This window comes from Lactuca serriola, chromosome 1 (genome assembly GCF_051521515.1).
Source record: "Lactuca serriola cultivar US96UC23 chromosome 1, Lser_US96UC23_V15, whole genome shotgun sequence".
Classification (NCBI taxonomy): Eukaryota; Viridiplantae; Streptophyta; class Magnoliopsida; order Asterales; family Asteraceae; genus Lactuca; species Lactuca serriola.
The window spans coordinates 55217501-55243619 of NC_136408.1; the positions used below are offsets into that span (position 1 = coordinate 55217501).

General features: G+C 35.0%; 3 protein-coding genes and 2 long non-coding RNA genes across 18 annotated transcripts; 3 read left to right on the forward strand and 2 right to left on the reverse strand.

Annotated features, from left to right (window-relative positions):
- The first annotated feature begins 8014 nt into the window (after positions 1 to 8014).
- LOC145088952 (uncharacterized) lies at positions 8015 to 10593 on the forward strand. Of its 3 annotated transcripts, none has more exons than XM_079027465.1 (6): positions 8015 to 8084; positions 8356 to 8514; positions 8620 to 9108; positions 9172 to 9303; positions 9377 to 9846; positions 9923 to 10593. In XM_079027465.1, exons 2-6 carry the CDS (start codon positions 8403 to 8405, stop codon positions 10550 to 10552), a joined length of 1833 nt encoding a protein of 610 aa, XP_078883591.1. In that variant the 5' UTR covers positions 8015 to 8084; positions 8356 to 8402; the 3' UTR covers positions 10553 to 10593. The 3 variants fall into 3 exon arrangements, with proteins under 3 accessions (XP_078883591.1, XP_078883595.1, XP_078883583.1); XM_079027469.1 differs by having other exon boundaries at positions 8050 to 8084; positions 8364 to 8514; XM_079027457.1 differs by lacking the exon at positions 8015 to 8084 and having other exon boundaries at positions 8109 to 8514.
- A 192-nt stretch (positions 10594 to 10785) lies between these two features.
- On the reverse strand, positions 10786 to 12826 carry LOC145088968 (uncharacterized). The gene is made up of 2 exons (XR_013701349.1): positions 12412 to 12826; positions 10786 to 12226 (listed from the first exon to the last, which is right to left on the reverse strand). It is a non-coding gene; the product is annotated as an uncharacterized LOC145088968 (long non-coding RNA).
- Positions 12827 to 14486: 1660 nt separating this feature from the next.
- On the reverse strand, positions 14487 to 17821 carry LOC145088974 (uncharacterized). 11 transcript variants are annotated; one of them, XR_013701372.1, is made up of 5 exons: positions 17394 to 17821; positions 16928 to 17072; positions 16681 to 16833; positions 15036 to 16580; positions 14487 to 14930 (listed from the first exon to the last, which is right to left on the reverse strand). It is a non-coding gene; the product is annotated as an uncharacterized LOC145088974 (long non-coding RNA). The 11 variants fall into 11 exon arrangements; XR_013701371.1 differs by having other exon boundaries at positions 15036 to 16403; positions 16504 to 16833; XR_013701360.1 differs by having other exon boundaries at positions 14487 to 14700; positions 14804 to 14930; positions 15036 to 16833; positions 17394 to 17820.
- A 1469-nt stretch (positions 17822 to 19290) lies between these two features.
- Positions 19291 to 24511, forward strand: LOC145088998 (uncharacterized). 2 transcript variants are annotated; one of them, XM_079027506.1, is made up of 5 exons: positions 19291 to 19509; positions 23149 to 23286; positions 23514 to 24002; positions 24085 to 24215; positions 24363 to 24511. In XM_079027506.1, exons 2-5 carry the CDS (start codon positions 23169 to 23171, stop codon positions 24372 to 24374), a joined length of 750 nt encoding a protein of 249 aa, XP_078883632.1. In that variant the 5' UTR covers positions 19291 to 19509; positions 23149 to 23168; the 3' UTR covers positions 24375 to 24511. The 2 variants fall into 2 exon arrangements, 1 of the variants encoding a protein (XP_078883632.1); XR_013701373.1 differs by lacking the exons at positions 23149 to 23286; positions 23514 to 24002; positions 24085 to 24215; positions 24363 to 24511 and adding an exon at positions 19575 to 20014.
- On the forward strand, positions 24407 to 25554 carry LOC145055217 (uncharacterized). Its single transcript, XM_079003520.1, has 2 exons — positions 24407 to 24832; positions 24922 to 25554. The coding sequence occupies exons 1-2, from the start codon at positions 24407 to 24409 to the stop codon at positions 25552 to 25554; spliced, it is 1059 nt and encodes a 352-aa protein (XP_078859646.1).
- The last annotated feature ends 565 nt before the right edge of the window (positions 25555 to 26119 follow it).

Here is a 26119-nt window from a genome sequence, read left to right on the forward strand (position 1 = left end):
CTCATATCATAGAATCCTTACACAAATTCCATCACTTTGGTGTTAGATACTCGAAAATCTTCTAGGCATCTTCAAGTGTTCTTGAGTTGAACACTTCTCTCCGTCAACAACCACCCACTTACATCATATAAAGTGAGTTCATACCCCTACATTTTCATGTTTTCTTTAGTTTTTATGGTGGAAACAAGTTAAAACACCAAGAACATAACTAAACTTTTCTAACAGCTTTCATCAGAAACATTGGACTCCATTCACGGACTGTTTTGGACAACTTAAACATTTTAGTTTTCAAAACTGTTTTAGGTGCAAGTATTTCCAGCTATTAGCTTTAAAATGACTACTTGCACATCTCCACATGATTTTTCTACGATTTATGGTGATTTTTACAAAACTGCCTATCATTTCAAACCTCAATCCGGACCAGTCTGTGATTATGGAGTTGTTCACACAAGTTAGAGGTCACTAAAAATCAAGGGAAAATTTATGAACAAACTTGTTAACTCAGGTTGTGAGACATTCTCTCCCCGTACGTCCGAGTACGGGATTTAAATTCCTGTAAGTTATAACCAGAGTCTCTTGTAGGGAGAGCGTGATAATTGTGTATAGATCTATATTGGGGTTGACATCCCACACCTTGCTGCTAGCTACAGCCGGACCGGCAGGTCTGCGGGTGACAAGAGTCATAGGATCAGGGCGTCTGAAAGACGTTGTGCAGGTTACCTCTAGTCATAGTATGGTTATAGCGACTCACATAGGGAGTTAACAATACATAAAGTTTACGGGGATTTTTATAAATCAAAAGGGGTTTTATGACGATTTAAAATCACTTTTTATATCAATAATTACAGATATTATGGTATACTTTCGGTCTTGGTATTTAAGACTACACATCATTCATTACGGGTTTTTCTCAAATTAAAGAGGGTTTTACACCAATTTAAAACCACTTTTATATCCTTAAGTATGACAAATACTTGTTCATTCTCGGTCCTGGTATTTAGGATCACATAACTTTTATAAGGAAAATATTGGATTTTTCTTGGTAACATACAACTCATTACAAAGATCGATTTTCAAACTCTTACTATTGAAAGCTTATGAACTCACCAACCTTTGCGTTGACACTTTTCCAAACAACTTGTATTCTCAGGAAATCACTAAACAGGTAACCAAGTGTTTTTGAGGATGGGACGTTAAGGCGTCAAACATTTCACACTTTTTGTCTACATATTGTAATTGATTTTAGAAACATGTAATTCATACAATAATGTAACCCTTTAATATATATATATATATATATATATATATATATATATACGATTGGTTGTATTTACTTTGAGCACTATTATACTCGTTGTTGTGATACTATACATGAAGTCCTCCACCCCCGGACGTTTCCGCTATCCTTGGTTTGTGGGTGTGACAGTGGGTGGTTCCAGTTGCTTCAAGTGCGGTCGAACGGGTCATATCAGCAGAGATTGTAATGATACTACCATCACCACCCCGTTATCTAATATGATTTGCTTTCATTGCAATCAGAGGGGCCACAAGAAGGCCTATTGCTTGATTTTGACTACAGCAGGACCAGTGTCAGCACTTGCTCCTGCAACTCTACGGATTACTAACAACCTCCTAGTCAAGGTGGATGCACCTGTGGTGAAGATTAGGACTTTCCAGCTGACAGCCGAAGAGGCTCATGCTGCTCTTGATGTGGTGATGGGTATGTATCTTCTCCTTATTTCTTTATTTATATTGAATTTCCTGTTTATATTCATGTGGTTTATTTTAGGGTCGCTCCTTGTGAACAATATTTCTGCATTTTTATTGTTTGATTTGTGGGCTACCTGCTACTTTGTGTCGCTTGCACTTAGCAAGAGGTTTGTCGGATCTCCATTGGAGTTAGATTGTCCTTTAGATGTCGAGATTGAAAATGATCGATCTTTCCAGTTAGCAAGAGTTTATTGGAATTATACTCACCAGTTGTTCAGCGACCAATATCTGGTTGATTTGGTTCCCATTCCTTTGCGTGGGAAGCACCTATATTGTCAGTATGGATTGGCTAAGCCCCAATGGGGTGGTGATCGATTGTGAGCAGTAGTTAGTTCGAATTCGAACCCCAAGTGGAAGAGAGTTAGTGGTTCAGGGAGAAAGAGCTCAGAGTGGGCCGATGATATGTTCAACAGAGAGGTCCAGATGCTATATTCAAAATGGTTCATCTAGATTTATTGCCTATACATGGATACCCGTGATAAGGGTAAGGCGACTAAGGATGATGTACCTATTGTGCGGTATTATCTGGATGTGTTTTTGGGCTCACCACTGCTCTAGCTGCATTCATGGATGTCATGAGTCGCATGTGCAGGCCGATGATAGATCGGTATATGATTATATTCATTGATGATATCTTGGTTTATTTTAAGAACCAAGAGCAGCATGTGGAGCACTTGAGGGAGGTGCTAAAGACTTTAAGGAGGGAGAGACTTTTTGCAAAGTTCTTCAAGTGTGAGTATTGTTGCGCGAGGTGCAGTTTCTAGGTCACCTTGTCAACCAGAATGGTATTCTGATCAATCTGGCAAGGGTCAAGGCCCTGATGCGATGGGAGGTTCTGAGGTCTCCATCTGAGATTCGGATTTTCCTTGGTCTAGCAGGTTATTATCGAAGATTCCTCCAATATTTCTCCAAGATAGTTATTCCTTAGACCGTTGACAAAGAAGACGGTTACATTTCACTGGGGGTCTGAGCAGTATGTAGTTTTTGAGACGTTGTGACAGCAGTTGTGTGAGGCACCAATTTTGACCCTGCCGGAGGGTGTTGATGATTATGTGGTTTATTGTGATGTGTCGATCACATGTTTGGGGGCAATGTTGATGCAAAGGGATTGCATGATCACCTATGCTTCAAGGCAGCTGAAGTCTCATGAGGCGAATTATCCTACGCATGATTTGGAGCTGGGGGCTGTGGTTTTCGCCTTCAAGATTTGGCGACATTACCTTTATGGGGTCCACTGTACAATTTAAACGGACCATAAGAGCCTGAGGTATCTAATGGATCATCCAAATTTGAATATGAGGAAGTGTTAATGGTTAGATGTGGTGAAAGATTATGATTGTGAGATCCTTTATCACCTACCGAAGGCTAATGTGGTGGCCGATGCTCTTAGCCGCAAGGCGGTTGTGGCTCCGATCAGGTATATATGTTTAAGGATGAATAAGATTAGTCCGCTTTTGGAGCGGATTAGTGAGGCTCAGGTCGAGGCTACGAAGGAAGAGCACCAGAATAGTAAGTGTATTGTGGGTTAGGTGGCTTCCTTCAATTATGATAGTCGTGGGTTGTTGACTCTTCATCGGCGGGTTTGGATTACGTATAAGGGGCGATGTGCATCAGGTTCTGATGGAAGAGATGGACAAGTTTAGGTTCTGCATTCATCTTGGGGCGACGAAGATGTATAGAGATCTTCGTCCTGATTATTAATGGCCCTGCATGAAGCGGGATGTGGCTTGGTATGTGGAGAGGTGCTTGACTTGCAGGAAAATCAAGGTCGAGCATCAACGACCTCAAGGAAAGATGCAGCCGTTGGAGATTCCCATATGGAAATGGGAAGATATTACCATGGATTTTATCATGAAGTTACCTCGGACTGTGCACGGGGTGGATTCGATTTGGCTCATCGTGGATCGGTTGACCAATAACACGTATTTCAACCCGATTTAGGAGAGTATTTCTACGGAGAAATTAGATGAGGTATATATCAGGGAGGTTGTGGCACGACATCGGGTTCCGGTTTCTGTGGATTCAGATAGGGATGTTAGGTTTACTTCCAGGTTTTGGAAGAGGTTCAATGACGATTGGTTACTCGTCTCCATTTAAGCACAGTGTTCCATCCGCGGACCGATGATCAGAGCGAGCGAATTATTCAGACCATAGAGGATATGCTTCGGACGTATGTTTTGGACTTTGGTGGGAGTTGGGATACGTATCTTCTATTAGCGGAATTTTCGTATAACAACCACTATCATCCCATCATCCATCGACCTCCTTTTGAGAAGCTCTATGGGTGGAAATGTAGGCCCCCGATTTGTTAGGGTGAGGTCGTTCAGCAGGTTATGTGGAGTACCAAGGTAGTACTCAAGACTACCGAACTGATCCAATAGGTTTGGAGTAGGCTTCAGACAGCTCAGAGTTGGCAGAAATGTTATGCCGACAAACGCCAATCAGACTTAGAGTTCCATGTGGGGGCTATGGTTCTCCCGAAGGTGTCACCTTGAAGAAAGGTGTCATCCGATTCAGGAAGAGGGGTAAGTTGGGCCCCAGGTATATCAGTCCTTTCAGGGTTTTGTTCCGGGTGGGCCTGGTTGCATATCGCTTGGACCTTCCAGATGAGCTCAATCAAATCCATATCACGTTCCATGTCTCTCAGTTGCAGAAGTGTTTAGTGGATGATTTCGTAGTAGTTCCATTGGAGGATATTCAGGTGGATGACCCCCTAAATTATATTGAGAGGTCGGTGGTAATTTTTCACCGGAAGACAGAAACCTTGAGGAACAAGGTTGGTGAAAGTCCAGTGGCAGCATCGCAAGGGTTCTGAATGGACATGGGATCCGGAAGATGAGATGAAGGAGCACTATCCGGGGTTATTTGGAGCAATGGACTTCGAGGACGATGTCTGATTCAAGTGGGGGAGAATTGTAACACTTGAAGTTGGTAAGTTTCATATTTAATCTCTATTCTCACAAGTTCGCAAAATTGGTCCTTAATCTAGTACGCAGGGCGTACTAGGTGGTACAATTAACGTACTAGCCCATTATGATCATAGAGCTCATCCACGTATGTTGGGCGTACGTGGAGTATGTATGGCGTACGTGAGCAATTATGAAACCCTAATTTTAGGGCGTGCACCCTATGTAAACCATATGATAGCCTCATTTCGTCATGTTTACTTAGCCTCCATATCTTCAGTACCCTAATATTGTCCCTTAGCTTTTATGTGGTGCTTTTGAGCTCTTGTAAAGATTTTTGATGTGTTTTGTGCATCATTAAGTGGTAGAAAGTATAAGAAGGGTGAGCTAAAAACTAATTGTAAGTCGAGTTACCTCATAATGACCGAACTGTAGAGTATCAGCCATGCAGATAACCTGCTAAAAAATATATCTCTGAGGTTTTGATCAAATCAGTTAAGAAGTTGAGACCAATTTTTCAGGCGATGGGGGATTAAGTGGTAAAAGATGGTGGTGGGGAAGGAGGCTATAGACGCTAACAAAGAAGAAGGAATCTTTAGAAAATAGATAGAAAAGGGATTGTGTTTGTTACATAAGGCGGTTGGGGAATTCTCATTTGTGTTGTTAAAGAAGGCAATTCGGAAATTCTTGATTAACGCTTGAAGCTGTGGATTCACGATTGAAACTAAAATCTTGATATGGAATAAGGAGTATTAATTATGTTCATGATTGTGGGAAGAAGTAATCTCCATCGAGATGAAGTAATGAATATAGAAAGGAGGAAGAACATGCATCCAGATGGTATACTAAGCTCTAAAACGACCTCACTTAGAGTGTTTTGTGTTTAAGCATAGGAGTTGTAATGTGTATAAATTTTTTATTTCAAATTAGATAATGAACTTAATTTGTTAAATTAAATGTCATCATTCTTGGTAACCTTTTATTTACTTTTAAAACATTAAAATCCTAAGAATTAAATAATACAATGACTTACTTATTCTAAGCAACCTACATATAATTGTAAATATTTAATATCATATATAAGTTGCTACCTTTTGAATTTGTTCGGAATATATATATATATATATATATATATATATATATATATATATATATATATATATATATATATATATCTTAAATCTGAAATTTTATTATATTAAAAATAGTTAATATTTTAAAATTAATGTGGCCTAGTCAACTATCAAGCTAGTATACATAATTTATTAATTAAATATATTATTGATATAAATTATTATAATTTTAGTGTTTCACCTTTTGAATTGTCAAATTATTTTTATTGGTTAATTTAAATAGGATATAAAACATAAAACATAAATCGTAAATTATATCTAAGATGATGTAATTACAAAGGGTGTCTATTTTACGATATGGTTCACAATAATTAAAATATTTATATTAAAGTAATATAATAATAATAATTTCACAATTACTAATATTAATATAGTTATTTTGAACACAATATATTTGTTAATATTTTAACTATATAATTATATTTTGTGCAACACACGGCATTTTGCCAAATATATATTTGTGTTTGAAAGAAATTTATTGGAATTACTTACGTATAACAATTATAAATGATTGTACCAAGCTACAACTTTTGTGGCATATACACAACAAAGATAACTATTCACCAGGGTAAAGAAGTGTTGGTTTTGTTCATAACTCACTAATTTCTTTTTTTTGTTCATATTCGACCCTACATAATACCATTGTTTCATAAATTTTAATTGGTAATTGAAGTTTGCTCCAACCTTTGTTGCCTGAAATTACTTATAGCCTTCTTTGGTAATTGTCACCAACTATTACCATTAATGTACTAAAACTGATGCAAAACTCTCAACATATATCAAGTAAGAAAATACAATCAATCAGCTAGCACATAATAGCCTATAAATCAACCGTCTAAAGCATGCTACTACATCTTTAAAGTTATAACCGTGTAAACATAGGGTCTAGTGAGTTCGTATTGTTTTAAGGGAAATACCTTAGTGTACTTATACCCTTAAGGTGTGTTTAATGGAAATAACTTAGTGTACTTAGACCATGTTTAAATTTCACCTTAGTGACGTCGAGAAGTTATGTGTGTTCGACAAGAAGATAAAAAATGAACTCTAATCACTTTACTCATATAATTCGGCCGCACAAAAGAAAATAAATATATAAGAATTTGATTATGTTGATATTGACAGTTTCTCACACAAATCAAATGGTTGTATATTTATTTTCTTTTGTGCGACCAAATTATATTAGTAAAATAAATGGAGTTCATTTTTAATCTTATTTTCAAATACACCTAACTTGTCGACATCATCAAGGTGAAATTTTAACATGGCCTAAATACACTAATATATTTCCCTTAAATACACCTTAAGGGTCTTAGTACACTAAGGTATTTCACATAGAACCACAAACTCATTATGTCGTATGCTTACATAGTTAGAACTTAAAAGGTGCACTAGCATACTTTAGACGGTTGATTTATATGCTACTATGTGTTGGCTAGTTGATTATTTTCTTACTTGATATATAGGCCATTAGTAGTTAGAGGTAACGAGAGTGGAGCGAATGTTCCAGACTTCAACTACCGATTTAAATTTCTGAAACAATGATATTAAGTGAACAACTTTAACAAGTTGGAGGATCGAACATGAACCAAAAAAAATTGTTTACATGTGAACAGTACCTATAGTTCATTACCCTCCTGGGTAATTATCTTTGCTACGTTGTATATGTCACGTAAACTGTAACTTGCTATACTTGGCCATAATGGCCATATATGAACATTTCCAATAAATTGGTTGCCTACATGTATAAAAAAAAATTCCTAAACGTGAACACTTTAAATAAGTTTATAATTCTAACAAGTCAATTTGGATGTTTTTAGTTGTGTTATATATATAGTATGTACGAACAAAAGGATTTTGGCCTAGCTGGTGAATTGTTGTCCCTCCCTTTTCAAAGAAAAAAAATATATGTACGAAATTATTTGAAGTTTTAATGTTTGTTCTAAGTTGAACAATTTTGAAAAAGAGGATAAAATATTGGAACAACCAATAAAGTTATAAGTTAAGATTAAACCGGCTAGTACTAGTTTGGACTCTCGTCACCAAATTAAATCCATTTCAACATTCATGTTTTTCGTACTCAATAATAGAGGAGCTCAACAAGCAATACCATCATTCCCACGTTTTTCATGACTCCTTGCCGGAAGAGTTTAATAATCCCCTGCATTATTTTTATATATTTATATATCTTTCTCTTATCTTCTCAAAACCTCATTTTTTTTTATTAGTTGTTATTTTCAAGAGACTAGCCAAGCCACCACTACTGGATTTCAACAAGGTATACTTTGGTGACAATGCATTTGCCATAAGTTTAATCTATATCTTCTAAATTCAGATCCGATTAGGTATTAATACTAACTCTCCTCATGATTGCAAATTAAAATGACAAAAGTATGTTTAATTTGTACGAATAAACGTTTCACATGCAATCGTGAAGAAAGAAATGATATCTTACTAAAATTATAATAAATTTGCCTTTGAAAAGTTTGATATCATAAATGCTACGTATATAAAATACGATTCCAGTGGTTATTGCTATCGATGTGTAGTGCAATAGGTACAGTAGGAGAGCAGGCTTCAATCGTAATTAGTTCCAATGGTTGAGCTGAATGCAATAATCCGGCAGAATCCTGCACCACCAACGCCACCACCACCACCACCACCATCACCGTTGCAACAGAATCTTCCTTGTCAAGATTTTCTTGCTGGCAAGTTTTGTATATCATACAATGAATCTTATCATTATAATTGGTGTGTCCAACCTTAATTTACAGAATAGGTTTTCTCATTAACTTGATTTTGGTAATACTTAGATGACAGAAGAGGAGAATTCAATGACATTTGTGTTCGTCTATGCAAAGCATCAATCAAAGGAGATTGGAAAACTGCAAAAGCCATTCTTCAAAAGAACAAAGAACTCATCCGTTGTAGCATCACTGAAAAACATGAAACAGCACTTCATGTTGCAGCATTAGCCGAAAGCACCAGTTTCGTGAATAATCTTGTGGAAATCATGGAACCCAAGGACTTGCTACTTCAAACGAAAACTGGCGACACTGCCCTCTGTTTAGCAGCTGCAGCTGGAAATGTCAGGATGGCAAAGATCATGGTGGCTAAGAACGACAGCCTGCTGAACATCCGTGGTAGTGAAGGATTAGAACCACTCTGTGTTGCAGCATTTTATGGAAACCGTGATATGGTGGATTATCTTTATGAAAAGTCTAACAAAATGACAGGGCTTGATTGGAAAGCTTCAACTAAGCAATGGCTTTTGTTAAAATGCATTGAGTTTGACCTCTTCGGTAAAATTTGACTCCTGTCTGGATTTTTGGTGATTCGGTAAGTGATTTTGAAATTATTCGCAGATGCTGCACTAAATATACTCGAAGACCACCCAGACCTCGCTCAAAGTGGGACTATACTCGGAGTTTTAGCTCAAAAGCCTTACGCATTTAACGAACCACAACCACATATCATTTGGAGAATCATCAAGTCAAGTAAGTAGTTATTATCCATATATATATTGTCATAAATGATCTTCAAGTGTAATTATAGTTGTGTTTTTTGCAGCCATTTGTTTGAAGGTAGGACCTGATGCAAGAGAAAGCCAGGCCATGCAAGTTCTAAGAAAAGTTTGGACAAGAATTGTTCAAAGGCCAAAGGCTGAAGTAGATAATATACTCAGAGGTCCCGGGACTGTGATTAGTGGAAGGGTAATATACTCCTCTCATATACTGTTTGTTGCAGCCGAAATGGGGAACACGGAGTTTGTACTTGAGCTTATTAGTAAATATCCTGATCTTATATGGAAGAACAATGAAAATAAACAAAGTATATTTCACATTGCTGTCTCTCATCGTAATGAGGGTATTTACAAACTATTATATGAGATAGGATCAATGAAGGATGTTATAACTCGTCTCACAGACACAGATCGCAATAATATGCTTCATTTAGTTGGTAAGAATGCAGTGAAAAACCGACTTGAGGATGTCTCAGGAGTAGCTTTTCAAATGCAACGTGAATTAATATGGTTCAAGGTACATCATTCTCTTTAATTAAGCTACTTGATTTATGAAAAAATATGGATATATAATAACTTACATTGTGTTGCAGGAGGTAGAGTCTATGATTCCTCCTTTTTATAGAAAAGAAAAGAATAATGATGGCTTAACACCACTTGAATTATTCACCGAAAGCCATAAAGATCTAGTGTCAAAAGGTGAGGAATGGATGAAAGGAACAGCTAGTCAATGCATGGTGGTTGCTGCACTTATAGCCACCATTGTGTTTGCTGTGGCTTTTACAATTCCAGGTGGTTACAACCAAAATGGGTTTCCCGTGTTCCTCCCAAAAGGACTCTTCATAGCTTTTGTCATAGTGGATGCAATTTCTTTAGTTTTATCTTCGACTTCAATCCTTGTGTTCTTATCCATCCTTACATCTCGTTATGCTCAGCAGGATTTCTTAAAAGCATTACCCAAAAAGCTATTGATAGGTCTAGGAACACTTTTCCTCTCAATAATGACTATGATGGTTGCTTTTAGCATTAGCTTCTTCTTGCTATATGAAGAAAAGTTAATCACGGTAGCAATTCCAATTAGCATATTTGCTGTTATACCTATCATTTCATATGCTAAACTACATTATCCTCTTCTGATGGATTCGTTTCACTCGACACGTAGTTCAAGATATCTTTTTAAACCACGGAGACGACTGTTTTTCTATGAAAATCCAAGATTGTAATTGTTACTATGATTGTTTGAATTTAAGATTCCATTTACTAACTTTGATCATGTGTATTCGAAGGTTTGAAGTGTTGTCAAACATAAACATAATCAATTTTACATATGCAACCATTATAACCAATTCTAAAAATGAATATGGTTGAACACGTTTTACAAGTTCAACCACATATGGTATATAAAAAGATTCTTAACATAACATCACCCTTATTATGAATTGAGAAGTATCATGCATAAGGTAAAGCTTGAAATATGCATTCAATAGCCATTTTAAACACGAAACGTTCACAACATAAAACACATCAACTTATATATGAGACAACAAAAGAAACATGGCATGCCAAGTTGGCAAACACACTTTATAGAAACAATACATAGTTTAAAGCTTCAAATTCGTCTTAATTTTCGTCTGAAAACACCAGAAGTAGTCTTTACTTGAGTCGGAAGAAGGTAGTGAAGGTGCATCGAACACCTTTGAGGATGACGTGGCAGTCATCCACATAATAGCAAATGATTTTTGCATATTTCTTTACTTCCCATGGAAGCAAAGTGACACCAGTGTAAGTCCCGTGACTCATGAAAAGCATGAGAAAGATTTAGTTATCTGTTTTTTCACTGTTCCAGTTGCATAAACTTTTGGTCAACACTTTTCTGACCTCACCTGGTTTGACCCTAATGATCATCCGGTATCGGTCAGGCCGGGCAGGTGGAACAAACACTCGAATTTCCATATCTACTGCTGCCCTGTTTTCAAACACGGTCACCCTGCCTCCCATTTTGCCTTAACTGTGTGTGTTTATGTGTGTGTGTGTGTTTACTTTGACTTATACTAAATCAAGGAGGACAATTCACAATCCAAGCATAAATATCTTATTGTTCACTGATGCTTACTTTTTGTTGCTTTTGTTTGTTTTTGTATCACTTGTGAGTTTCCAGGAATTTTCCTAGGCGAAGACCTACTTTTTACAAGTGGTTAAAATTTAAAAAGCAACTTAAAAAATATTCTACTATATATCTAGATAGAGACTTTTAGAGGCAAATTTTTAATACTGATCATGCAATTGAGAAAACTCAAGTATTTATAAAAAGTTAACCAACTAATTTTGACTTCTAGCTAACTTTCTAAGTCTAACGTACGTAGATGAAGGAATTAAGCAACTAGAAATAGAACGTGATCTTTTTTAGATATGGCTTTAAAATTGTTAGATATAGAGGGAGAAAAGGGAGTTGATGATATTTAGAGTGTAAAGTTCACTTTCCTTAATTGAGACTGGGTTTCCAAACTTCAATGCGACAGGATGGACTGAAGCAACAAACTAAAATTGTATATGTAATATTTAAAATCGTAAGAGATCAAATGCTTGGGTGACACTAAAATCAATAATAAAAATTGGAGAATTTGAATGTGGATGAGGTGATATGACTCAAGGAGGTGGAATGATTACTCTCATAGAAGTTGTAATCAGGGAAGATGAAGAAAAAATCTACAGAATAGATGGAAAGCAAGTTTGGATTTATGAATACAAGGCAATCTATAGTTCCAGAAAATAGAAGATTTCCGATTCATATAACTATGTGTTCATGTAATCTTATCTGAGGAAGTTGGAGATATCATTTTTCAACAATCAGTAGAAGAACACAAGATTTTAGGGATTCTATCCCCAAAAAGAAAATCCTACAGAAATGCAAATCATTTTCATGGGTTAAAAACTGGAATAAACAAGATCATATGCAGAACCAATCATGAAGATGCACAACCATACTCAAACATGATGAAATTAAATAGCATATCAATTACATTCATGCAATTTTTATTCAACAAAACACACTACGATAAATCAATTTTCCAGATAAATATACCTTGGTCTGTTTAGATCGGGGAAAACGGCTAGACCTCTAAAGATAATTTTTGTGTTCTACAGATGAAATCTAACGGAGTCAACCCAAGCCAAACCCAAAAAACCCATCTAATCTTTGCTCCTATATCTTCTGATAGCCAACGATTTTTGTGTAATATCTTGGAAATTGTACCAGTTATCGAGTAAAAGTTACAATCAACGGAGCTAAATAAAATTACGCAAAAACAATTGGATGCAGCAGTAATCGAGGCGAAGATCGGAAGAATATGGTATGGCGTGGGGTGACGCCGGTAGGTTATTCACGAATTCTCCGATTGCCTCCCACCGGAAGGTTCAGATCAGCTGAGATATTAGTGGGATGGGGTTTATAAGGCTGAATTTACTTTTTCCCAAACTAGTTCCTGAACTATTTGTTAAATGACTTATTTCCTTTTTCAAGATTTATTTTTACAATTCCAGTACTGTTTTTGGCTACGTTGGAACAATCAACTTCCATTAATTGAAGATTAGAAAATTTTAAGAAATAAACTAGATTTTTTATATCTATGAAATTAAAATCTACTCTAATAAATAAAGGTTTTTTTGTCATATGTCCTCTTCTCTTTCATTTGGACACATGATATTTTCTAAAATTTTTAAATTTCTATTTTCCACTTGTCATTTTATTGTATTTTTTATTTTATTAAATTAAAATTTCACATTTAATATGTAAGGTAATATATATGTAAGGTATTTATTCATAAAGGGTTTATATATGTAATGTATTCAATACATTAAAGTCTCATTAATTTTAATAATGCAAAAAAATTCTCATTTTTCTTATAAATTCAAACTTTTCAAATTGTTAAAATTTTATATTTAATTTTTTTTAAATAGACTCATGTAATGCATGGATCTCACACCTAGTATTTGAATATCTAACGATCAATAAAAGATTCCAAAGTCATCAAGAGTAGTAGAGAACCCACCAAATTCCAAAAGAGGAAACAAATATGAACAAAACCCAACAATCATAGTCACAATTATAAAAATGATACTCTATATTAAATATTTTGGGACAATTTTCATACTATCCTATTCTGCAAAATGATACTCCATATTAAATACATAAAGAATTTTTTTTATTTGGCCCCGAAAATTAGGGAAGTCACATGAGGGGAACCTATTCATCAACTCCTTATACCATTACATTAGAAGTCATTTGGTAACATCAAAAAATGAAAAGGGCTTGATTTGGTAACATCAAAAGGGCGTAATGACATATACGACAGCGGTGGCGCCGCAGCTTCAGAACTCTTCGACGGTGGGTGGGTCGCGCAGTGGGAATAACTCTTCTTTGATTCATATTCCTCGTCTTCCTCATCCCCTTCCACCGGGAGAATCGGTGCAGGTGGTGCCGGTAGCGGTGGCGCCGCAGCTTCAGAAGGTGATTAGAAGAACTTGTGGATTGAGGTGGTGGAGACGATCGACAGGAAAAATAGAGACAAACAGAAGAAGGGAGAGGCGGTGGAAGTGAGGGAGGCGGTGGAAGTGAGGAAGCGAGCGATTAAAAAGAATAAAGAAGTATTTGAGGCGGTGGAATCTGTTGATGGATTAACCAGGTGAAGGAAGCAGTGGACACGTGTACAGAAGACGTATCACTCCTGAAAGAAGCAAACACGTCTGACAAAGAAAGTAATAAATTAAAGAAATGGAATGGAACACAAAGAAAATGACATGAATAAATTAAAGAAGTGACACACAACCAATTATAGAGGGGTCGGATATATAAATCAAGGGACGAAATCTAGACAAACTATGTCAATTTAACTGTTCCTTTTCTCCACAATTTTAATATATACTAGATAGGAAACCCCGCTTCGCGGGGGTCGGATTCGCCGCTAATATCAAAGAAAACCGACTGAAGACATTATGTAAAAGATGGTGTCATCGTTTATCAGTCGTTCGTCATGGAAGTAGGATACTATAGTTGGTTGTCTATGAAAGTATGATGCCTAAAAATGAAATAAAGTAGAAGTGAACTGAGATCTATTCTCTTTTTAAAACACATATGTTGGATTCTTAAAGCTACACAGATAAACAAAAACACATATTCAGAATTTAAGTATACATCTTTAATCACAAAAACAAAATGCTTATATCAAAACTTTACAATATGTGATCATGTCATTTGGTTAGAAATAGAAAGACCTAAACAAATAGACAGAGGGTAGAATTGGGAGAACTATTGGTTTAACTTTACTTATATCAAATTGAAGATGTCATTGTGCAGCCCATCACCCCCATCATCCTGAAAATAATGCAATATTTGACTTGGCATATAGTTACATAGGAAAGTTTGACTATTGACCAAATGTCTAAAATGCCCTTTATTTTGATTAATAGATACATACGTTGGCCACATATTTGAAACCTTTTTAATAAAGGTGGGAAGCTAGCTACTGATAACAATCAATCTTGGATTGCCTCAATCTTTTCAAGAATATCTATGATGTTCGACTTTTCTTTGCACACACAAAGCTAAGAAAAAAAACAAAAAAAAACTGTAAGCGTAGAAAAATACATTTTTACCTTTGTTACATACACTTATAAATACATTGGTAATATAAATTTTGATACACGAACCTTCACTGATGTTGTGCAACAGTTGCATTGTGTCCAGCTTACGATCTGATTTGAGACTCCATGTAAGCGCAACATATGGACCTACTCATCACAAACATTTTTCTTCATCAAAACACACAAAAGTATTTATACCGATAACGCCTTTTGTAGGAGAAATTATGGAATCAAATTTTAGATGAAATCCCACATGTCACACCATTAAAAAAGAAAAATATAATTACATTATATATAATAATAATAGTAATATATAAAAGCTTTTTAAAAAACATGAAGAGAAACGGGAACTGATTTAAAGGATTTGCATACACACTTTTTATAATTTAACAACACTATATTTTAATTTAAACATATATTCACAATATACTACAATTATCCGAAGGATTAATTTAGCTGAAGTACAATAACCTTTTGTGTCAGATCCTATATAATAATAAAATGATGTGCTTGAAAATCCTTTACAAAAAATGAATAAAGTAAATACCATGGTTGGTGCCAATTTACTTATTCAGTGGGTTTCATTGTTTTTATATTACATGATTAAGAACAATTAAATAAATTTTCAATTTTCTCATGACTTTGAGCACTACCAAATGTTTTCATGGTGAAAGGGCACTTCTCGCCTTCTTCTTATTACATTGACTCGACTGAAAGTAAACGATTTGAGGGGCGAAAAATTCGGCTAGAGTAAAATGGTCAAGTTTGGTTACCTGATGTGTACAGCGCTGAAACATCCATCAAGAAGTCAAATGCTCTAATCAAACAGTTTAAAATCAACCTCTTTATCAGCTATAAAACATCCTCAAAATGTCCATGTAAAAACAATGACTTAATCACACATGTCAAACAAACATGTTAATAAGCTATGCTATACAATGGTCAGCCTGGAATGGAACTTTGTTAAGTTATAAGTAGACTTACTCGCCAACAGTTCTATCTACTCGTACATGTGAACCTAAGTACCTATAATCTAAGAATGTATTGACTGCATGTCTGGAAAAATAATATTATTTAAAGTAAAATTAGCTTCAAGATTACTAGGAAGGTCAAGAATCAGTTGTTTTAGGGTTGAAAAGAAAGAAACAATAACATACTTCCATCTGATCCAGGCAGTCCAAATTAGCTCTTGTAAGCTATAGAAACAGCTGGTTGAATCGGATATTTCATCAAAAACATAGCGTGCAAAATGAGATACAATTCCAATTAATAAGAAATTCTTCGAATACAACTAAAAATACACTCCAAATGATTCCATAGTAAAGAAACAAAATCGAAGATTAAGGGGTGACAATGGTAGAATCGGAATAGCAGGGTAGTTCATCTTAATGGAAGTTGAAGCAAAAAACCCTTTTCATGGATAATTAATTCCTCCTGCAAGAAACATCACACCAAAACAAATGATGAAAAAAAATTAAACCCAACTGTAGTTACTAAAATTGTATCACTTCCCTTGAAATAATTTTAAATTTACCAAACTACCCTTCACCATATGGAACATAGCAATTGCAAGAGGAGAAAAACACACCAAAAACTCACTGTTAATTAATCCTACAAGAAACATGAGACCAAAACAAATGAAAAAAAAACATTAAACCTAACTCTAGTTACTAAATTTGTATAACTTCCCTTGAAATAATTTTAAATTTACCAAACTACCCTTCACCATATGGAACATAGCAATAGCAAGAGGGACAAAAACACACCAAAAACTCACTGTTAATCCCCCCTGGAAGAAACATGAGACCAAAACAAATGAAAAAAAACATTAAACGCAACTCTAGTTCAACAACACTTGTGCTACCTGAAATCACAAAACAATAGACAAAAATGACTAAATTTTTTTATGAAAAAAGAGAGGATAACTACAAGGTATAGAAGGTGATATGGTAAATTACCTGGTTTGAAACCCAACTGAACCAAGCATCATAAGCAGAACCACCATGCCAAAGAAAGTTCTTGAAGCCAGACATTGATGTCCTTTTGACTCTATTTTACAATAAGTGTATACCTCAGAAGAAAGCCCTGATCGAAAACCTACAACTAAGAATTATGAAGCAAAGTCAACCTCCGTATACACCTTTTAGATTCCCCTTCAATAGATTCCAAAAAGAACACTCCTGAAACTGAATCAAAAGGATTCCTACAGATTTTTAGTTCTTCACACACACACAAAAAAAAGGGAAGTCAAGGAGGTGGAGAAGAGGTGTGACAGACAGAAGTGGATGATTGATAGTCGTCTTTGTGAGAAGTGTGAAGGGACATAAAGGCATATGAGCAGATGCGCATCTTCATGCGAAAGCAAATACAAAACTGCAAATACGTTGAACACAAAGGGAAAAAAAATAAAGCAGAGAAAGATACCTGCACCTGAATCTGATTTCGCTTCACGCTTTCGGCGACTTCATTGAAGGCGATGAACAGACACCGGAGGTTTGGGAGGAGTTCAATCGCTATTCCTCCCGCCACCCTTACGAAAAATCAAGGCTTGCATTGGCAGCGAAGTCGATATCCCAATCGGAAACATCCACAGATGGCAGAGAATGGGAAGTGGTGTGTCGTGGGTGTCTCTCTAGTGGCGGTGAGACACGATGGAGACGAAGGGTTTATAGAAAGAGATAGCGAGGAAGATCTTGAAGCGGGATCACCAATAGCTGAAGGCGTCGACTGCTTTTTGTGAAACAATGGATAAGGCAAGCAGTAGTCGGTAACGATGAGAATGAGGGAGTAGAAAAGATGGTCGTCGAGATATTTGAGGCGGTGTAGTGGTTAACCCAATGAACAGTGACCGGTTACACGATGAACAGTACCTGGAGTATTTTAGCCTGTATTTCCTAAAAAGAAATGGGTGAATTATGACAAAATGGTAAGGAACATTACTGCAACAAAAGGTATAGTTAAAGGACCATTTTTGTCATTCCCTTAGTACAAATCTCAAACTGCAACAAAAGGAATACTTAAAGGACCATTTTTGTCATCCCTCAGCCACTTTACTATAGCTAAGGGTGGAGAATTTTAATATATAGTATAATATATATAATAATAGTAATAACCTCTAAAAAATCTCTTATTGGATATGTTTTAAATAAAAGCTTTTTAGCACCACCAATAATTCCCCGTTTATGGACTTCTTGAATTGCCTAACCAATATTTTTCATAACAATAATACTTGCAATAAAACTTATCAAGTTGAAAGAAATATGAAAGTAATGAAGAGTTTGTTAAACATACAAGTTAACTACCATGAAGAGTTTGTTAAAAATACAAGTTAACTATATTGACAAGTGGCAAATTGATTGTTTGTTAAGAATAGTCCCTCCAAAAATATCATGCTTCAAATGAAAATCGAGACTTGGAAGAATACTTGTTGCAAAGACTTTGCTAAAATGCGTTGTTACATGTTTTTGCAAAAACGTTGAAAAATCGGTGGACCATGTTCTCATCATATGTGCATTTGTCCAAATGGCATTGAATTGGATGTTTAAATGGTGTGGGATTGCACATAGACAATTCGTGAGAATCTGGTAGATTTTTTTAAACTTTACAGCAGGCTGGACTAATTGTCCAAAAAAACGCAAAATCCTCTTAGCTATTCTATGGATTTCTATTGAGATTATGGAAGGCGAGAAACGAAAAAGTTTTTAAATAAATGGTACAGTCTCCTACTATCGTGGCGGATGATGTAATCCCATGCATATACACATGGTATAAACATAAGAGGGAGAATAAAAATTGTAGACGGCAGACTGGGGTTATTCTTCTCATTTTCTTTGCTTGTAATTTGTACTTGCCTTGTTTATTTGCCCCCCTCTAGTTCCTTGCTAGTCGTGGGGTTTTGTTTTTTAAATAATTTTCGTCATTAAAAAATAAATAAATAAATAAATAATAACGCTATTTTTCAGGATTACAAATATTTCCGTTTAACGGATATATATATATATATATATATATATATATATATATATATATATATATATATATATATATATATATATCGCAAAGAATTAATAATGATTAATGACACACATAAGATAGTTATAAGAAGACAATGGCACATGTATTATTCGCAAATATCGCAAGTATTTTGTTCAAAATATGGCTAACTCACGATGGTCATTCACGATCTCCAATGTCATTTATTTTCCCTAAATGGAAGTTGGTGGTGATATTTGCACCAAAAGTAATTATTTTAATGAATAATTCTTAAACAAAATTAAAGTTTGGACTTTTGACTATAGTCATCAAATCAGATCCGATTTAATGGAGAAGCTCAGCATGCAGTTCAAACTCATAAATGCAGTAATCAATAATACTATTGGAGCTCAACAACCACTTGATATTTCTCATATTTTTCATGACTCATAGATTGCAGGATTCATCTTTCTCTTGATTTCTCAAAACGTCTTTTCTTTTTTGGATAAGTATACGTAGTTGTTATTTTGCAGAGACCAGCCAGAATACAATTACCGGATTTCAGAAGGTATGTTTTGCTGTTACTGCATTTGCTATAACTTTGCTCTGAAATGTTTGTTTTTATCTGGCCAGCGGTTGATCGACTAATTTAACATCAAGTTTGACTTCTTGTTATGAACGGCGATTTTCATTACGAGTCCCATACATATACATCAATACTTGTATCGTCCATTAGTTGAGGGTGTTGGATTGAAAATGAATTGGAACACGTTTGTGGAACCGATTACAACAAAAAACTATACTTCAAGAAATTATGGCTTCTTTTATTTCTTCTATCAGAATGTAAAGAGAAAGAAAATCAGAAATGAAAAAAAAAAGTCTTTCTAACAGGAAATAAAAGTGGATATATCTATCTATATGTGCAAAGTTTAGAAATTTTCCTTTATTTAAAATGGTCCCTACATCTAGCATGTTTGTCACGTTTAACCAAGAGAAGAGAAGGTCAGAGAAATTGGGTTAGATTTTATATATATCCTTATTTATATAAACATCACGCACAAAAGTTTGCCAAATTTGCAATTGCTAATTAGTGGTTTATTTTATCTTGTCCATGTTAAAAGTTGCTTCCTACGATGGGGCTAAACGACTTTCTGGCTCAATTAGTATGTCATGAATTCATTTAGCTTCTAAAATCAAATCCGATTAGGTATTAATAATTTGAAATAAATGTTTGTTTTACATGATCTTGAAAGTTTTTTTTTTTTTTTTTTTTGAAATGCGGAATTAATTAAAAACCACTTCCTAAAACAAAGGAAGGGCAAAGAGAAAACAAAGAAAAAATTACAAAATGTTTAAAGGACAAACACATAATTTTCAACAGGAATCTTTTTGGTTTTGGAGTTTGGCAACATAATTTTCAAACTTTGATAATTTTAGTCCCCATTGTTTATTTTTTCTCAATTTCGTCACACAACTTTCACCATCTTTTTTTTAAAAAGGCCACGTAATTTTCAAAGTTTGATAATTTTAGTCCCCATGTTTATTTTTTCTCAATTTCATCATACAATTTTCACCGTTTTTTTTAAAGAACTCTTTCAACAGGAATGTTTTTGCTTTTAGAGTTTGGCCATATAATTTTCAAGTTTTGATAATTTTAGTCCCCATTGTTTATTGTTTCTCAATTTCGTCACACAACTTTCACTGTCTTTTTCTAAAAAGAATGATCCGTGTAACGCACGGACCTTTCCTAGTATATATAAAAGCACATGAAAGTTAGGAATAGTAACTTTCTATACTTTTAGTTAGGTTTTGGCCACAACAAGTTTGGAAGGTTGACAATTTTAATCATTTGATTGCTTTGTTTTGTAGTTTTGGCCATAATATGTTTGGGAGGCTGACAGTTTTGATTCTTGGATTGCTACCGCCTTACTATTTACATAAGCAATCCATGCTTTAAAACTATGTTCATAGGAATGGTCCCTATACTTTGTGATTTACACTTTTAATCACATATCTTTTAAAGTTTTTTGATTTTCACAAAGCACATGAAAGTTAGGAATAGTGACTTTCTATATTTTTGGTTTTGGCCACAAAACTTTCAATGCTTTAGGTTTTGGCCAAAAGTTTGGAAGGTTGACAATTTTAATCCTTCGATTGCTTTGTTTTGTAGTTTTTGCCATAATATGTTTGGGAGGTTGACAGTTTTGGTCCTTCGATTGCTACCGTCTTAATATTTACATATGCAATCCCTACTTTAAAACTATGTTCACGGAAATGGTCCCTATACTTTTTGATTTACACTTTTAATCACATATCTTTTAAAGTTTTCCGATTTTCACAAAAAACGACGTAGTTTTTGCCACAAATCTTTAGCGACTTTGACACTTTTTGTCCTTGCAGTTAAAACTTTTACATTTTGGTGTTTCTGCCACAAATTTTTAGTGCTTTTGACACTTTTCGTCCTTGCAGTCAAAACTTCTACATTTTGACATAAAAAAAACATAAAAAACCTCCTTTAGATTTTTGTCACCATATTTTCCCAACTTTGGCAATTTTTACACTATTGCCACAACATTTTTGGATTTTGTCCACCAGTGTCCCTTCTTTTGGTTGTTGTACACTTTTGGCATCTAATTTTAGGGGTTGTCAACTTTCTCCCTATTTGTGTCGATTTACACTTTCAACACATATCTTTTAAAATTTGACGAATATAATATAATAATATTCAACAGGTCTATGTGTCCAATTTACAACATGCCCATATATTCAAATAACTCTACTGAGATCCATTATAACAAAGTAGAGAAACCATATTATCAAAGAAGAACTGATATGGGGCAACGCCCAAGTTTTTTTTTCTAGTTTCTATAACTTCTCCTATGTTTTACCCAACTAAACATCATTGTGATGATATTATCCGCCAATTTCGAAGAAGAGATACACGTTTTATTGAAAATCTTGTCATTCCGAGCCCGCCAAACACCCCATAAATAATCGTAAATGATGGCTAGGAAAAGCTTTCTCTTTTGTGGTCAATTTCCCCGATGGGTAGCAAAGTTAACCAACCGATCAACCGATGAAGCAAGATTAAAGGAGATATTACGCCACTAAAGAATCTTGTCCAGGGTCTCGAGAGCAAAGGGATAACTAAGGAAAATGTGCTCCGTTTCATCCAACCCCGAATTACAGCTACAACAAGAAGTAACTTGAACTCTAACACCTCTATGAGAAAGCGCCATCACATAAGGAATGTGATCCAAGCAAGCACACCACGTGAAGCAAATGACTTTTAATGGAACTAATTAAATCCAAATAGTAGAGTTATTCACCGGAACAGTGAGTCTCGAGTCAATCAAACTACGAAGAACACTTACATAGAATTTCCCATCCGGAGAGAGATTCGATCTCCAAATATCGTTCTAGTAAGAAACAATTGCAGACTCCAAACAGTTTTTTAAAGTGATTAACTCAGCAATCTTGAATTGACTACTCGGAGCCCTTTTCCAAGCCCAATTAATTGAATCGATACCCAATCTTTCAGAAACAAAGTAGAATTTTTTCTTGTCCAACTCATATAATTAAAGACAGAAAGTCAAAAGCAAGTTTATTTTTTCCAATCCATTTGTCATGCCAAAAGAGAGTACCCACACCGGAATTGACATTAGTATCAAAAAAAGAGTTAAAATCAATATATATACTCTCTAAATCTTGAATTACCCTCGAAATATTATACCAAACATCGGGGAATTATTTTTTGCCATTGACTTCATTGGTTTTCTATCAAGATAATGGATTCCACAAACGATCGTCTCCATAAGGAATTATGATCCATCTTATATTGCCAAATCCATTTAATAAGGAGGGCCTAATTTAAGGACACAAAGATCCCCAAGCCTCCTTTTTTCTTTGTCACCTAAAATGACTTTCCAAGCAACCTAGTTTATTTTGTTTTTCTCATCACTACTTCCCTAAAAAAATCGTCTTCTAAGCTTCTCTAAAAGATCAATAATCAAACTTGGAGCTTTAAACAAGGAAAAGAAATACAAAGGAAAATGAAATAAATGTTTGTTTTACTTTTACATGAGATGTCTTACAAACTTGTTTTTAATTATGATCATCGTTTAATTAAGACAAATATAATTGCTTTTAATTATGAACATCGTTTAAGACAAATATAATTGCAACGATAAATAATATAGTTGTGCAGGGCAATAACAGGTTGTTCCAATGGTTGAGCTGAATGCAAAAATCTGGCAGCATCCTGCACCACCAATACCACCACCACCACCACCACCACCACACTCACAATTGCATAAAAAGCTTCCTAGTCAAAAGTTTCTTGCTGGTAAGTTCTATGTATCATTCATACAACGAGTCCTACCAACAAAAACCTTGCATGGTTGGTGATACAAATATATTTCGACTTTCTTCTAGTGCCATTTACCTTTACTAATCAAAAAGATGAAATTGGTTCTTAATTAATTAATTAGCATAATTTATTAGGTTTTGCCCTTATCTTGCGATACATGCATTGGATAGTAGTTTAATATTATATCGGAAATCAATACTTAGATCACAGAAGAATAGACTTCAATGAAATTTGTGTTCGTCTGTGCAAAGCATCGATTAAAGGCGATTGGAAAACTGCGGAAATCATCATTCAAGCGACACCAGATCTGTTATACTCTAGTATCACAGAAAGATGTGAAACAGCGCTTCATGTTGCAGCATTAGGCGAAAGCATCACTTTCGTAAATAATCTTGTCAACATGATGGAAGTCGAACACTTGCTACTTCAAACTAAAACCGGCGACACTGCCCTCTGCTTAGCAGCTGCAGCTGGAAACGTGAAAATGGCAAAGATCATGGTGGCTAAGAACAAAAACTTGCTCACAATCCGTGGTAGTGAAGGATTGGTGCCACTCTGTGTCGCTGCATTTTATGGGAACGGTGATATGGTTCGTTATCTCTACAAAAAGTCCAACAGAATGGAAGGATCTGAATGGAAAGCCTCCACAAAGCAATGGCTTTTGTTAAAGTGCGTTGAGTTTGATCTCTTTGGTAAGATATATATACATATTTATATACACACACACACACAATAAAAACATGTTTGAATAAGAGATGTTGGAATCTTTTGCAGATGCTGCACTTAAATATTGGAAAACCATTCAGACCTCGCTCAAAATGGGACTATACTCGGAGTTTTGGCTCAAAAGCCTTATGCATTTTACGAACCACAAACACATAACATTTGGAGAATCGTCAAGTCAAGTAAGTATCCCTCATTTAGCTAGGTATATATATCACATCGGTGCATTAAAGTTATCTATTTTGTTATAAATGGTCTTCAAATTTTTGTAATTATTGTACGTCTAGCTACAACTTTTATTATTTGATCTATGTTATCATTTTTTGTAGGCATTTGTTTAAAGGTAGGAGCTGATGTAGGGGAAAGCCAGGCTATGCAAGTACTAAGAAAGATTTGGACAAGAGTTGTTGAAAAGCCAAAGTCTGAAGTAGATAATATACTGAGAGGTCCGGGGACAGTGATTAATGGAAGGATAACATATTCCTCTCATATATTGTTTGTTGCAGCAGAAATGGGTAACACGGACTTTGTACTTGAGCTCATTAGTAAATATCCTGATCTTATATGGAAGAACAACGAAAATAAGCAAAGTATATTTCACATTGCTGTGTCTCATCGTAATGAGGGTATCTACAAACTATTATATGAGATAGGATCAATGAAGGATGTTATAACTCGTCTCACAGACACAGATCGCAATAATATGTTGCATTTAGTTGGTAAGAATAGAGTGAAAAATCGACTTGAGGATGTCTCAGGAGTAGCTTTTCAAATGCAACGTGAATTACAATGGTTCAAGGTACACATTATATATCTTCCATGCATAGTTACGTTAGCATGCTAAAGGTTGGAGGACATTTATAATCTTTTGTACATTGTGTTGCGCAGGAGGTAGAGTCTATGATTCCTCCTTTTTATAGAAAAGAGAAGAACAATGATGGATTAACACCACTTGAATTATTCACCGAAAGCCATAAAGATCTAGTGTCGAAAGGTGAGGAATGGATGAAAGGAACAGCTAGTCAATGCATGGTGGTTGCTGCACTTATAGCCACCATTGTGTTTGCTGTGGCTTTTACAATTCCAGGTGGTTACAACCAAAGTGATGGCTTTCCTATGTTTCGCAAAAATGGGGTCTTCATAGCGTTTGTCATAGTGGATGCCATTTCTTTAATCTTATCTTCGACTTCAATTCTTGTGTTCTTATCAATCCTCACATCACGCTATGCTCAACAAGATTTCTTGAAATCATTACCCAAAAAATTATTGATAGGTCTAGGAACACTTTTCCTATCAATAATGACCATGATGGTTGCTTTTAGCATCAGCTTCTTCTTGCTATATGAAGAGAAGTTAATCACGGTTGCAATTCCAATTAGCGTTTTTGCTTTTATACCTATCATTTCATATGCTACATTACATTATCATCTTTTGATGGATTCTTTTCACTCAACCATTAGTTCAAGACATCTCTTTAAACCACAGAGACGACTTTTTTCGTATGAGAATCCGAGATTGTAACTGTTGTGATTGTTTGAATTTGAGCTTCCATTTACATAGTTTGATATATTTGTACTTGAGGGATATTAGATATACGTAGTTTAGAATTGTTTCTATCGTGTAATTTTTATTCCTCCCATGCACATTATCTAGTTTAGTTTTATGTTTATTAAAATCTAATTTTCTTCTTGTTGTTTCAGTTGCATAGAATAGATATATAGTTATTATTAAATTAATATTTTATGAGTTTCGAAACTATAGTCGCCGTACGTATTGTCAAACATACTAAAAGTGGATACAACATAATCAAATTTACATATGCAACCAATATAACCAATCCTAAAAGTGAATATGGTTGAAAACTTTTTACAAGTTCAGCAACATATGGTGTACAAAAAAAAAATATTTAACCTAACATTACCCCGTATTATGAATCAAGAAGTATCAAGCATAAAGCTTGAAATATGCATTCCATAGCTATTTAAACACAAAACGTTTACAACAGAAAACACATCAACTTATATATGAGACAACAAAAGAAACATGCACTTTATTGAAATGATACATAGCTTCAAGCTTCAAATTC

Excerpts from the sequence above, each read along its gene's own strand:
- LOC145088952 (XM_079027465.1), top strand. The coding sequence starts at position 8,403 with ATGGTTGAGCTGAATGCAATAATCCGGCAGAATCCTGCACCACCAACG. Across the intron at positions 9,109-9,171 it reads CATTGAGTTTGACCTCTTCG|ATGCTGCACTAAATATACTC; the intron begins GTAAAATTTGAC and ends AATTATTCGCAG. Across the intron at positions 9,847-9,922 it reads GTGAATTAATATGGTTCAAG|GAGGTAGAGTCTATGATTCC; the intron begins GTACATCATTCT and ends ATTGTGTTGCAG.
- LOC145088998 (XM_079027506.1), top strand. The coding sequence starts at position 23,169 with ATGGTTGAGCTGAATGCAAAAATCTGGCAGCATCCTGCACCACCAATA. Across the intron at positions 23,287-23,513 it reads TAGTCAAAAGTTTCTTGCTG|ATCACAGAAGAATAGACTTC; the intron begins GTAAGTTCTATG and ends ATCAATACTTAG. Across the intron at positions 24,003-24,084 it reads CGTTGAGTTTGATCTCTTTG|ATGCTGCACTTAAATATTGG; the intron begins GTAAGATATATA and ends AATCTTTTGCAG.
- LOC145055217 (XM_079003520.1), top strand. The coding sequence starts at position 24,407 with ATGCAAGTACTAAGAAAGATTTGGACAAGAGTTGTTGAAAAGCCAAAG. Across the intron at positions 24,833-24,921 it reads GTGAATTACAATGGTTCAAG|GAGGTAGAGTCTATGATTCC; the intron begins GTACACATTATA and ends TGTGTTGCGCAG.